At 34.0% G+C, this 14,468-nt stretch overlaps 1 protein-coding gene across 1 annotated transcript; it reads right to left on the reverse strand.

The window, feature by feature from the left end:
• Nucleotides 1–13,485: 13,485 nt before the first annotated feature.
• On the reverse strand, nucleotides 13,486–14,103 carry LOC141684985 (uncharacterized). The gene has a single exon (XM_074490114.1). It carries the CDS (start codon nucleotides 14,101–14,103, stop codon nucleotides 13,486–13,488), a length of 618 nt encoding a protein of 205 aa, XP_074346215.1.
• Between the last annotated feature and the right edge of the window lie 365 nt (nucleotides 14,104–14,468).

A 14,468-nucleotide genomic window follows, 5' to 3' on the forward strand; every position in this document is an offset into this window, starting at 1 on the left:
CAGCGGAAGATATTTAATATAAATGATCCCAACTAATCCAAGATCTTTTAAGGTTACAGTTCTAGAAACAAGAATTCCAAATTCCATCAATAAATTTTTCACTTTCTTTTACATTTCTTTACAACAATTCTCAATCTCAAAACTTAACCCACTAGTATAACTTCGAAAAGAAGTATACTAGGCCCAACTATAAAATAACAAAATTATAATATAATATAATATAAACAACTTTACATAATAAAACTTACACTAGATCGCAAACCCTGGACCAACCACCTTCCAATAGCTTCTTCTTTGCTTCCTTGAATTACGGAGCTAAGCAGCGCAAGCTAATCCTCACTGGAGGTTAAATTTAAAAACAGGCAAGTATGAGCGGAAGAAATGCTCAGCAAGATTATTATGCCATATATAGGGTCGTTTTGATATAAAACCGACATCTGCATCAGCGCAGAACATTTAAAATCATAATTGCTGAATCATAAAACTTTAGTTGAGGAATCCCAGAATTGATTCCTTAATCGTATTCAAAACCATTTTGATATTTGTGAGCGAAACGCTTCAGCACTACTTTGAATCTTGACGAGAATAAAACTCGTAAAACAGTGTTTACGGAAATATCGTAAACAATTCTAACATGAAACAATGATTATGGATTGAATCGTAAACTTTATTCAAAACCGAACTCTTCAAATTAATACTTATTTTGCTGTCATATCAAATTAGATATCAATATGAACTTTGATGCTCACAACATTCCATACTGAAGTCAACATCATTCATCTATACTAATACCACCTTTGATATTTAACAACAACGTAAGTATCAGCATAAATCAAAATCTGAATCAAAACCGTACTTTACCATTATTCCAAAACAGAAACAGTTGATAAATCATTCCTTATAAGATTATCAAAAGCAATATAATAATATCGATTGGAACCAAATTATGCACTATGCTGTTCCTGATGATCAGTCATGAAACAACACCGGTATCCCGCAGCCATACCGTTAATATAGGTACTACCCGTATCCCGAAGACATACGGTACCTACAGGGCGCCAGAAAAGGCATAACAAGCCTTGTAAGATATTACACTTCCGTATTACACTTCTGTATAATAGCTCACGCTGGACCGGTGCTTCGGCCTCTTACGCAATCAGTAACCATTCAATCTCAAAACCTTTTATTGAAAATGGGTCATAATACTCGACACCCGAAATAATTTTATTCCCTCATTCACTTGGGCAGGAATACTTGCAATAAAATCATTTTTCTCAAAACCCAAAACATCTGTAAATCTATTCTGAACATAGAATAGCAGAAGAGTACTTACATAAACAGAATTATTTAATTCAGCGATATGTAAAACATTTATCGATTCTAAACTGAGAATAGGGAAAGCAATACTTGCATCAAAAGATTTAAAATAAATATCACTTGAACAATAAGTGATGATAGGGATACTTGCATAATATAATTCGAAATAAACGTCACTTGAATGATAAGTGAAGTCAGGGGTACTTGCCTTTGGGTTTTTAGCAGTTAATCACACTCGTAAACACACATCAGTTCTGACATTCTGTCTTAAGACATCACTGTCCTTCTATTCAACACTTGACTGATATGCTACTCCTGCAATCGCTAGAAGCCTGATACCCAATACCATTCCATCTCATTCCTTATCCAACGTCTTGTCCCGATCAACTCAAGAGATCCGCATCTATAATTAAAATATAAAACTTTAATCGTCTAAACGATAACCACTCGACGAATTACACGTCAAATCCTATCGTCTACCCATACGATAGCCCACACACAAGGAAAACAGTCAAACACAAGACTTATGACCCACATTTACACATAATTCACATAGCATGTAAATACATAACTCACGTATCATATAATTCATATCACATATGACTCGGTTCGTCAAAACATTCGACTCGGTACGCTCAAAACTGAAATCAGGTCAAAAATATGATTTATCGATGAATAATCGACTTAGAATCATTCGTAAAACAAGCGACCTTTCGAAACAAAAGGATTTGGGTCTCGAAAGTATTTTTATTGAAAGCGGAATATTTTTCCGAGTCTGGACGCGTTCGTTTTGTATTAAACGGATGAACGGTTTATTTTCTACGAATAAAATATGAATAACTAGGAATAAATCAATTAATAATAATATTAATTGATTTTTAAATACCAAAATATAATTTTTAAAAACTTAAAAATAATTTTTAGGAACTATTTGAAAATAATAAAGGAAATACATTTTGGAATTTAAAACAATTAAGAAAATAATTTTGAAATAAATTTTAAAATAGAAAATGAATTTTTGAAATAAAATAAAAAGAATTGACAAAAACAGGTTTTTAGGAAATGTTTTGGGGCTGGAAGGATCAAAGGCGGGTTGGAATTAAAACAAAACGGGTCGGGTCACCGGAGCTCAAGAACAGGCCGCCGGAAATCTGGGTTTTCCAGATTCCGGCCGGCGAGCCCGAACTCCGGTTAGGTTTCCGGCGATTCCACAGCCACAAATACTGCTTCCTTCCGTCCCCTTTTATTACCAAAACACTCCAATTCCTTCGAACAACTCGAATGCAAACACAGCAGTCACCAACCATCATAGGAGCCCAAAATCCGGCCACCATCACCATTAAAACCGGTGACGAGCTCGGATTTTTCCGGCCAACAACGAATTCATCCGATTCTACACCAAAATCAACGAACTAGGTACGAAAATGAAGCTTAAATCATCCCCAATTCATTACAATCGACAATAACTTTAAATCATCATCAAACAATTCAGAAAAACAAAATCAAAATCAAGGAAAAACAAGAACTCGGTTTAATCGTTCTTGGACTAAAACATTTTAACCAAATACTCAAATCGATTCTAAAGATCATTTTAAAGCTATTCGTAAACTCAGAATCAGTCAACAATCCTCCAAAATCAAAAATCGAAATTCAAGAATAAGCACCAAAAATCGATTTTCATGAATACTTACTCTCAGATTGTGATGTTGATATCAACAGAAAGGGCTTGAAACAAGGATCGTTTTGGTGTGTAGAGCGTTTGATTTGGTTTCCTGGTTAGTCCAAAATCATCAATCAAAGTTTGAGAAAGAATTTCACCCCCAAGAACAAGTTCTTGATTTTCTGAAATTTTTATAAAAAAAATGAATAAAATAATTAAATCTGTTGGTATTTATATTAACTGAAAAAATAAATCCCCAAAAATCAAATAAGGGTGTTTTTATCTCCTAATTAAAATAATTAAGCCCCAAAATAATAATTATGGGGAATAATTTTAAAAGCGATAAAATATAAAATTTGTATCAAAATTTCCCAAAATTTGCGAATAATGCAAAGATGCAGAAATACCGGGTATTTAAAATACGATTGATTTTATAAAAATAACAACACGAATTTTGTGGGATTTGACATCCCGAAAACACATAACCAGCATCACATTGGATCATATCGGATCCGAAAATACATTACTTAGCTGCTAAGTAACAATAAAAATGATACGATTCAATACCAAAATTGGATAATTATCAAAACCGAGCTTTTTATAAAACACTATATACGAGAATAATATAAAAATATCCTGTCTCTCGAGAATACGGGTTTTATTGATTACCGAAATAACTATCGTATCGAAAATCTTGCGCCGGGCCGTGCACGGGTCAAACCGTAATCCAGATTGAAAAAGTTAAAACACGGAAAATGTCCGGAATTACCAGATTAGGTTAGGAAGGAGTTTTCGGAAAAGTTTCGGGTTATAAAAACGCAAAAACAGTTGAAGTCGGACGATTCCCGGCTTTATAAAATAATTTTGGTAATTATTCAGAAAATAATTAATAATTCATAAATCAATATAAAATCATCTAACAGTCCAAAAATTACCAGAAAAATATCAAAATTATCTATATTTTATTCTGGACATATAATAATTCAAATACTCAAATAATATCACATATAAACACCCAAACATCAATTCCACTTATCAGATAATTCACCAAAATTCACATAAAATCACATAAATAATTCCAAATAATTATAATAATAAGATTTGAAAATATGGGATATTACAATCTACCCCCCTTATAAGGATTCCGTCCTCGGAATCAGCAGAAGAAAGCACTAAGGGTTTTCTAATCAACTTTCCGTCACACCGCCTTACTTTGACTTGACCAGGATACTCAACTTAACTTGATTGGCATACCTTCGAATATTTGAAATGATAAAATCATAGAAAAGAAAAGAATTTCATATCATAACAGGATATAATCTGAATTGGAGAAAAAGTATTGTTGAAATAAAAGAATAACTGAGAGATCAATATGATCAAACGAACTTGGTATTGCGTGCCCAAATTAAGACACTACTAAAGGTTGTTAACCTTCATGTATTCACAATACACACAAGTGATGGCGTCCCATCCAACTCCTATCACACAGACAGGTATACCTTGCGTCCCCTATAGTTAGGGTTGTTCATCTCAGTCAGAATAAAAATATCAAAGAATTCAAAATCAAATGAATAAAACTGAAAAGATTTCAAAGATGATATTTCTGAAGGAAATGAAATCCAGAGAACAAAATTCTGGCACCAAAATGAGCAAGAGGTGTCACATCACCAAGAAACCATCCACCAAATAAGAAAAGTGGAAGTTAAATTATCATAACTTGGCAGAGCTATCAAAACCTGAAAAATAGGCTTCATGACAGCCTCTGACACATTTAAAACACATATATGATTGAAAATGAGTGTTAGGGAATATATCCTCTAACAAATACTTCTTTTTGAGAGATGTCAAAAGGAATTATAGAAAGAAAAGGTATTGCCAAGGTCTTAATATTTATCTTCAATTTGAACTCTTCTGTTGACTCGCCATCTGATTCTAGACGCTCCTTAACGTTCCAAAGATATCGATAATCTCCATCGTCGTCGAATCGTAGTAGCCTCGAAAGATTCCACCATATAAGTTTGCAGCTTCCCGGAGTTCCATCCAGTTCAGCACAATCATCTCAAACGAATGCGCCTATCTTAACTTATTCGTTGGTACTATATCCAATAGTCCAACAGGAACTCGATATGAGCTCAAACGTCCTCACATAGCTATACACACTCCTACACACTCTCGTTTCTAGTTTACTATAACCTCAGCTCTGATACCAACCTGTAACGCCCCCAAATCCGGGGTCAAGGGATTTGGTCGTCACTATGAAATCTCAATCCAACTTAACCTGTTAAATCAATAAATAAATGCCAGCGGAAGATATTTAATATAAATGACCCCAACTAATCCAAGATCTTTTAAGGTTACAGTTCTAGAAACAAGAATTCCAAATTCCATCAATAAATTTTTCACTTTCTTTTACATTTCTTTACAACAATTCTCAATCTCAAAACTTAACCCACTAGTATAACTTCGAAAAGAAGTATACTAGGCCCAACTATAAAATAACAAAATTATAATATAATATAATATAAACAACTTTACATAATAAAACTTACACTAGATCGCAAACCCTGGACCAACCACCTTCCAATAGCTTCTTCTTTGCTTCCTTGAATTACGGAGCTAAGCAGCGCAAGCTAATCCTCACTGGAGGTTAAATTTAAAAACAGGCAAGTATGAGCGGAAGAAATGCTCAGCAAGATTATTATGCCATATATAGGGTCGTTTTGATATAAAACCGACATCTGCATCAGCGCAGAACATTTAAAATCATAATTGCTGAATCATAAAACTTTAGTTGAGGAATCCCAGAATTGATTCCTTAATCGTATTCAAAACCATTTTGATATTTGTGAGCGAAACGCTTCAGCACTACTTTGAATCTTGACGAGAATAAAACTCGTAAAACAGTGTTTACGGAAATATCGTAAACAATTCTAACATGAAACAATGATTATGGATTGAATCGTAAACTTTATTCAAAACCGAACTCTTCAAATTAATACTTATTTTGCTGTCATATCAAATTAGATATCAATATGAACTTTGATGCTCACAACATTCCATACTGAAGTCAACATCATTCATCTATACTAATACCACCTTTGATATTTAACAACAACGTAAGTATCAGCATAAATCAAAATCTGAATCAAAACCGTACTTTACCATTATTCCAAAACAGAAACAGTTGATAAATCATTCCTTATAAGATTATCAAAAGCAATATAATAATATCGATTGGAACCAAATTATGCACTATGCTGTTCCTGATGATCAGTCATGAAACAACACCGGTATCCCGCAGCCATACCGTTAATATAGGTACTACCCGTATCCCAAAGACATACGGTACCTATAGGGCGCCAGAAAAGGCATAACAAGCCTTGTAAGATATTACACTTCCGTATTACACTTCTGTATAATAGCTCATGCTGGACCGGTGCTTCGGCCTCTTACGCAATCAGTAACCATTCAATCTCAAAACCTTTTATTGAAAAGGGGTCATAATACTCGACACCCGAAATAATTTTATTCCCTCATTCACTTGGGCAGGAATACTTGCAATAAAATCATTTTTCTCAAAACCCAAAACATCTGTAAATCTATTCTGAACATAGAATAGCAGAATAGTACTTACATAAACAGAATTATTTAATTCAGCGATATGTAAAACATTTATCGATTCTAAACTGAGAATAGGGAAAGCAATACTTGCATCAAAAGATTTAAAATAAATATCACTTGAACAATAAGTGATGATAGGGATACTTGCATAATATAATTCGAAATAAACGTCACTTGAATGATAAGTGAAGTCAGGGGTACTTGCCTTTGGGTTTTTAGCAGTTAATCACACTCGTAAACACACATCAGTTCTGACATTCTGTCTTAAGACATCACTGTCCTTCTATTCAACACTTGACTGATATGCTACTCCTGCAATCGCTAGAAGCCTGATACCCAATACCATTCCATCTCATTCCTTATCCAACGTCTTGTCCCGATCAACTCAAGAGATCCGCATCTATAATTAAAATATAAAACTTTAATCGTCTAAACGATAACCACTCGACGAATTACGCGTCAAATCCTATCGTCTACCCATACGATAGCCCACACACAAGGAAAACAGTCAAACACAAGACTTATGACCCACATTTACACATAATTCACATAGCATGTAAATACATAACTCACGTATCATATAATTCATATCATATATGACTCGGTTCGTCAAAACATTCGACTCGGTACGCTCAAAACTGAAATCAGGTCAAAAATATGATTTATCGATGAATAATCGACTTAGAATCATTCGTAAAACAAGCGACCTTTCGAAACAAAAGGATTTGGGTCTCGAAAGTATTTTTATTGAAAGCGGAATATTTTTCCGAGTCTGGACGCGTTCGTTTTGTATTAAACGGACGAACGGTTTATTTTCTACGAATAAAATATGAATAACTAGGAATAAATCAATTAATAATAATATTAATTAATTTTTAAATACCAAAATATAATTTTTAAAAACTTAAAAATAATTTTTAGGAACTATTTGAAAATAATAAAGGAAATACATTTTGGAATTTAAAACAATTAAGAAAATAATTTTGAAATAAATTTTAAAATAGAAAATGAATTTTTGAAATAAAATAAAAAGAATTGACAAAAACAGGTTTTTAGGAAATGTTTTGGGGCTGGAAGGATCAAAGGCGGGTTGGAATTAAAATAAAACGGGTCGGGTCACCGGAGCTCAAGAACAGGCCGCCGGAAATCTGGGTTTTCCAGATTCCGGCCGGCGAGCCCGAACTCCGGTTAGGTTTCCGGCGATTCCACAGCCACAAATACTGCTTCCTTCCGTCCCCTTTTATTACCAAAACACTCCAATTCCTTCGAACAACTCGAATGCAAACACAGCAGTCACCAACCATCATAGGAGCCCAAAATCCGGCCACCATCACCATTAAAACCGGTGACGAGCTCGGATTTTTCCGGCCAACAACGAATTCATCCGATTCTACACCAAAATCAACGAACTAGGTACGAAAATGAAGCTTAAATCATCCCCAATTCATTACAATCGACAATAACTTTAAATCATCATCAAACAATTCAGAAAAACAAAATCAAAATCAAGGAAAAACAAGAACTCGGTTTAATCGTTCTTGGACTAAAACATTTCAACCAAATACTCAAATCGATTCTAAAGATCATTTTAAAGCTATTCGTAAACTCAGAATCAGTCAACAATCCTCCAAAATCAAAAATCGAAATTCAAGAATAAGCACCAAAAATCGATTTTCATGAATACTTACTCTCAGATTGTGATGTTGATATCAACAGAAAGGGCTTGAAACAAGGATCGTTTTGGTGTGTAGAGCGTTTGATTTGGTTTCCTGGTTAGTCCAAAATCATCAATCAAAGTTTGAGAAAGAATTTCACCCCCAAGAACAAGTTCTTGATTTTCTGAAATTTTTATAAAAAAAATGAATAAAATAATTAAATCTGTTGGTATTTATATTAACTGAAAAAATAAATCCCCAAAAATCAAATAAGGGTGTTTTTATCTCCTAATTAAAATAATTAAGCCCCAAAATAATAATTATGGGGAATAATTTTAAAAGCGATAAAATATAAAATTTGTATCAAAATTTCCCAAAATTTGCGAATAATGCAAAGATGCAGAAATACCGGGTATTTAAAATACGATTGATTTTATAAAAATAACAACACGAATTTTGTGGGATTTGACATCCCGAAAACACATAACCAGCATCACATTGGATCATATCGGATCCGAAAATACATTACTTAGCTGCTAAGTAACAATAAAAACGATACGATTCAATACCAAAATTGGATAATTATCAAAACCGAGCTTTTTATAAAACACTATATACGAGAATAATATAAAAATATCCCGTCTCTCGAGAATACGGGTTTTATTGATTACCGAAATAACTATCGTATCGAAAATCTTGCGCCGGGCCGTGCACGGGTCAAACCGTAATCCGGATTGAAAAAGTTAAAACACGGAAAATGTCCGGAATTACCAGATTAGGTTAGGAAGGAGTTTTCGGAAAAGTTTCGGGTTATAAAAACGCAAAAACAGTTGAAGTCGGACGATTCCCGACTTTATAAAATAATTTTGGTAATTATTCAGAAAATAATTAATAATTCATAAATCAATATAAAATCATCTAACAGTCCAAAAATTACCAGAAAAATATCAAAATTATCTATATTTTATTCTGGACATATAATAATTCAAATACTCAAATAATATCACATATAAACACCCAAACATCAATTCCACTTATCAGATTATTCACCAAAATTCACATAAAATCACATAAATAATTCCAAATAATTATAATAATAAGATTTGAAAATATGGGATATTACAAGTAGCCACTTTGTAAGGATATTCCTAAATGACAAGAAAAATGTGTCTTCAATATGCATATATCGTGTAATCAATATGCAAATTGGGAGATCACATTATTGTGTATGAAATGGTATGTCTCACATCTATGTTGAGGACATAATACCATTAAACAACTATTCTCAACGAGAATTATCATTATTGACTATGTAAAGTCAAATGATAATGTTTGGATCCACTAACCAGATGGTTAAACTGAGCGAATCTGTTTAAGACAAGGGAATCTAGTTAGACCGAGAGATAGTTGTCAAATCATCGAGGGGAATGAGCCTTGCCTATTGCTTAACGGCGTCATGGTGGACACCCAACCTTGCTGACTGGAGATCCCAAGAACTTGATTCAATGGGACAACTAAATCATGATGACCAAATCACTGTGGGGGTAACCCCTGGCCTATTTCTATGATGATGAAACAGTGAGACCCGTAAGGTACGAGGTTAAACTTTATGCTTTTAATGATCTTTGACGAATACAAGGATTTCAAGTTTGAATACATAATATTCGGTTGAGTAAACGCGGGTTACTCTATAAGATAAAGATCACCTATGTAAGAGAGAAGTATGGCCGCTTCAAAGGAGAATTGTGAGGCACAATTCTTTAGAAACTCTTGCAGAACCAGGACGATGTTCCAGGGCCAAAATGGACTTAATCATGAGAACTGAATGAGTCAGGAAATATATAGTGATGAGTATGTCATCGTTTACACAAACGGTCGAACAGTTCAAGGACATCGCGTCATACTGTCTACCAGTAAAGTCGATATACTTATTCGAGCGAAGGTTCAAGGAGCATTCTCTACCTATCGTATGTTAGATCTGACCGCCGGAACTATCACCAAGTCAAGCTCCGCGTCTGTCTGTCTATGTGGTGTCTATGTGGTGTGTGCTACTGGACCATCAATCTCATTTGTGGGGGATTGTTGGACAAACTTAGTATTTTAGACTAAGTTGTGAATCATTTTGAGACTCTATATGAGTGAGACACATTATGTGTTAGTGGTGTGTATTTATTGGAACGTATTCTTCTCTTCGAGGGGATTCCAACGCATATTAACACGCTCAAAATGAGTAAAAGGTGAATGAGAACTGATGTTCCAAAATTTTACCTTTTAATATGAAAAATGGTTTTGTACCACATCGAGAGTAGCACAAACCTATTCCTTAGTTTTTCTTATAAATACCATGTACCACATCGAAAAGAAAAACAAGTCTTTTCAAGTCTCTCTTTATAAATAGAGTCTTAGGGAACCAGTTTTATTAAGTCAAGGAAATAAGAGTCATCTCTTTCATTCTTGGTCTATTTAGTCTTAAATTTTTTCAATATTCCGGTGATAGTTCTCGGGCTCAGTTCAAGTTCGCTGAGAGTGTATTCGATCTATCGATTATACTAGTATCTCGTTTTATCCTGGGAAGCAGGTCGCTAAACACGGATGGTGCGGGGCGAAACTGCTTTAAGGAGACAGTTTTCTGGACTCGAGATTAAATCCAATTTCTGTTTGTTTTCTCAAACCCTTCTCCTAATTTAATTGTTAATTCTTATATGCTTATGTGATTTAAGAATTAGCAATGTTCTTATGAATTAGTTATATATTCAATATATATATAATAATATCTTTATCGTACAAGATTGATAAGAACCTGTGTCTTGTATATTTACAGTTCTGTCTTACCAAGATAAACTTATCTGCTTCAGTTTTAAATAGGTCAGTTTATCTGTATACGTGTGTTTGTAATTGCTACTCTATTCGCATTATTGTGAGCACTAAATTCACAATGTTGATTGTTATTGAAGGATGTTACAAGTGGGAGAAAGATTTCATATGTCGCTGAGGCACCATCCAGTGATTTGGTGGAGAATCCTCCATCAGTTTTAGAGACTGCTCTTCAGACCACTAACACATAAAACGGTTTGCCAGAATGTGAGAGAGAAGTTACCAGAACTCCATCTTCTGAGGTTACATTGATGTCTGGGGTGCAAGGTGCAGATGGTTAATGTACCATTGCAATAGGTTCAACAGATGCCAATGAACTAAATAGACAACATCAAGCTGCTACAAAGGTATAGGCTGCTTTCAGGGCTACTTGGTAATATTTTGTGGTGACATTTAGTATTTTCTGACTAGTCTTTTATTAAGTACACGTTTAAGCTGATGTTCTTATATATCTTGTCTGAAATAGTGCTGCCGACTTTCTCACCCTTGTTCTTACATACCAAATATGTCGATATTGCCTTGTTTGTCACAATCATATGCCCCTGTGGAATGTTGCCTTTTTTGCTGGCTGCTGGGCCGCAGTAAGAGCGTTGTGGCTAAAACCTTGCACATAATAATATTGCCCAAATAATAGTGGAATAGTTACTTGAGTTTGATATCAGAAGTTCATTAATTATATACTTCCTTTTGTATCATTAATGCATTTAACCTTTTAATTCTTTACCTAAGTAATTAATTTATTTAATCATTTGGAAGAATTCCTGACAATTCCAAACCATGTAAACTCAATTCAAATGCATTTTGATGTTACTCCTTTCATGCATATGTGAATTAGTTCTAGCTTGTATTTCAACTTCTAATATGATCATTTTGCTTTAATGTAAAATGCAGTGTTAAAGCTTTTATCCGAGTATCTCATGCTAGCGTAACTAACAAACATCTGTGATCTACTTATTCTGTTTTATTGTATAGTGTTCTTTAGATCTGTTTTCTTTGTAAATCATTCATAGTTTTAAACACTAGTTGTATTCGAGGACTGAAGTGCTGGTAGCTATGAACCAAACAATTTATTACATGTGCTGGAATTTGATGACTGATTCTCTTATATATGTACGTGTTAAGAGGTCAACCTATTATTAATTTATCACACTAGAAAGGAATTTTAAAGGATTGCTTCCCGGAAGCGTGTAAAGTCTTGTATAATTCTAACCTCTCATATTTTTTTATCCATATAGTATCGGTCTTCGTACCTTTTAACATTTTTCTTAGTAAAAGACGATTTTACCCCCTGATATTCACCGATATGTCGTTTTGGAGTAAAAAAGGGTTAAAAGGTATGAAGACGGATACTATAGGGCTCAAAAAATATCACTTCATACTTTTGGTGCTGGTAGATATAACGGCTTATATTTTAGGGGTCAAAAGGCCATTAAGCCCACATCATTTTCTACGTTTTTTTAATATATAATAAATAATTTAGATTTTAATTCTGAAACTAATTCGTATCTATCTATCTATACTATTATATTAAAGACGAAATAGTGAAAGTTTGGTTGGTTGTCGGTGTGCTACCTTCTGTATTTACTTAAATACCCTTATTTAATTTTATTTAAATTAATTTTTTTAATATTGTATATTAGAACTTCCTTTTCTTTCTCCGAATATAACACTTTGTAATTATAACCATCATATATACAATACCGATGGTCTAAGTCATTCATATCGATCCAAACCACACACAACTGTCACCAATATTAGAGCAAGCTTTGTCAAATCAAAGCAAACCCTCTCTTTAGAGTAAATCGGACTTTTTAAGATGTGGATTTTGTGTGGGAATGACATTAGACACAAGTTTATGATAAAGATTGAAGATAGAATTATCAATCTTTACAATCGAAGGAACAATCTGATTAACCGAGCTTAAGCTCTGATGAAGCTAGATGAACAATTCGGAAAACAAAGAAGAAGAATTAACAGTTAGAGAGATAGAGAGAGAAAGAGATGAGAAGAGAGATTAAATTTTCAACATTTTTTATTCATAACCCAATCTGATATATCAATCCAGTACTTATACATTGAGAGAAAAGAAAAACAATGTAACAGAATCCTAACAGAATTTCCCGCCAAAATGGAATGACCTAATCTGTAACTAACTTTTGCTGAGCTGGCATGTGCTGAACCTGAGCTGGCATATCAGAGTTTAATCAGTGTTTAGCATATCAGAGTTTGGCATATCAGTCAGAGTTTAGCATATCAGAGTTTAGCATATCAGAGTTTATTATTTTTCCTTGTCAGCAATATGGCAATGCCCTTGCTATAACATATCTCCCTGCTTCTCAAAGACTTGTCCTCAAGTCATCAATAGTAAAGAAATTCCGGGAATTGATTAACAAAATCAGCAGCCACTTCCCAAGTTGCTTCAGATTCTGGCAAGCCTTTCCAATACACCAAGAACTGCACTTCAATAGCATTGTGAACTTTCTGAACTCTTCTATCCAGAATAGCCTGAGGCATTCTAGTTTTAGCTGCAGTTTCTTTTGATGTAGGCAAAGTAACAATTAATGGAAGATCTCCATGAAAAACCTTAAGCTGAGAAACATGAAAGACATCATGTATACCAACAGATGATGGAAGTTTGAGCTTATAAGCCACCTTTCCAATCTTAGCAATGACCTGAAAAGGACCATAAAACTTTGCAGGAAGTTTATTATTAGCTCTATACTGCACAGACTGTTGTTTATAAGGCTGAAGTTTCAACCAAACCCAATCACTTATTGAAAAATTTCTGTCAGATCTATGCTTATCAGCTTGGTTCTTCATTCTCTGTTGAGCCTTAGTCAAATAATTTTTAAGATCAATCAAAATTTGTTCCCTTCTTTGCAAACTCCTGTCAACCTCATCATTCAAAACTTCCCCAGGCAAATAAGGCAAATATAATGGAGGAGGTTGACCATAAACTACCTCATAAGGTGTCATCCTAATAGCCGTATGAAAATGAGTATTATACCACCATTCTGATAATGGTAACCAAGAATTCCAATCCCTTTCATTAGTACTGCACATACATCTCAAATAATTTTCAAGGCACCTGTTAACAACCTATGTTTGGCCATCAGTAGCAGGATGGTAAGCTGATGATAGTAGAAAGTCAGTACCATGAATATAGAAGAGACTTTGCCAGAAGGTACTTAGGAAAACACTGTCTTTATCACTTACTATAAATCTAGGCCAACCATGCAGTTTAAAAACATTGTCTAAGTAAACCTAAGCCACTTCAACTGCAGTATATGGATGAGGAAGGGCCATGAAATGAGCATATTTGCTCAATCTATCCATCACTA

Source organism: Apium graveolens, chromosome 9 (assembly GCF_009905375.1).
Source record: "Apium graveolens cultivar Ventura chromosome 9, ASM990537v1, whole genome shotgun sequence".
Taxonomy (NCBI): domain Eukaryota; kingdom Viridiplantae; phylum Streptophyta; class Magnoliopsida; order Apiales; family Apiaceae; genus Apium; species Apium graveolens.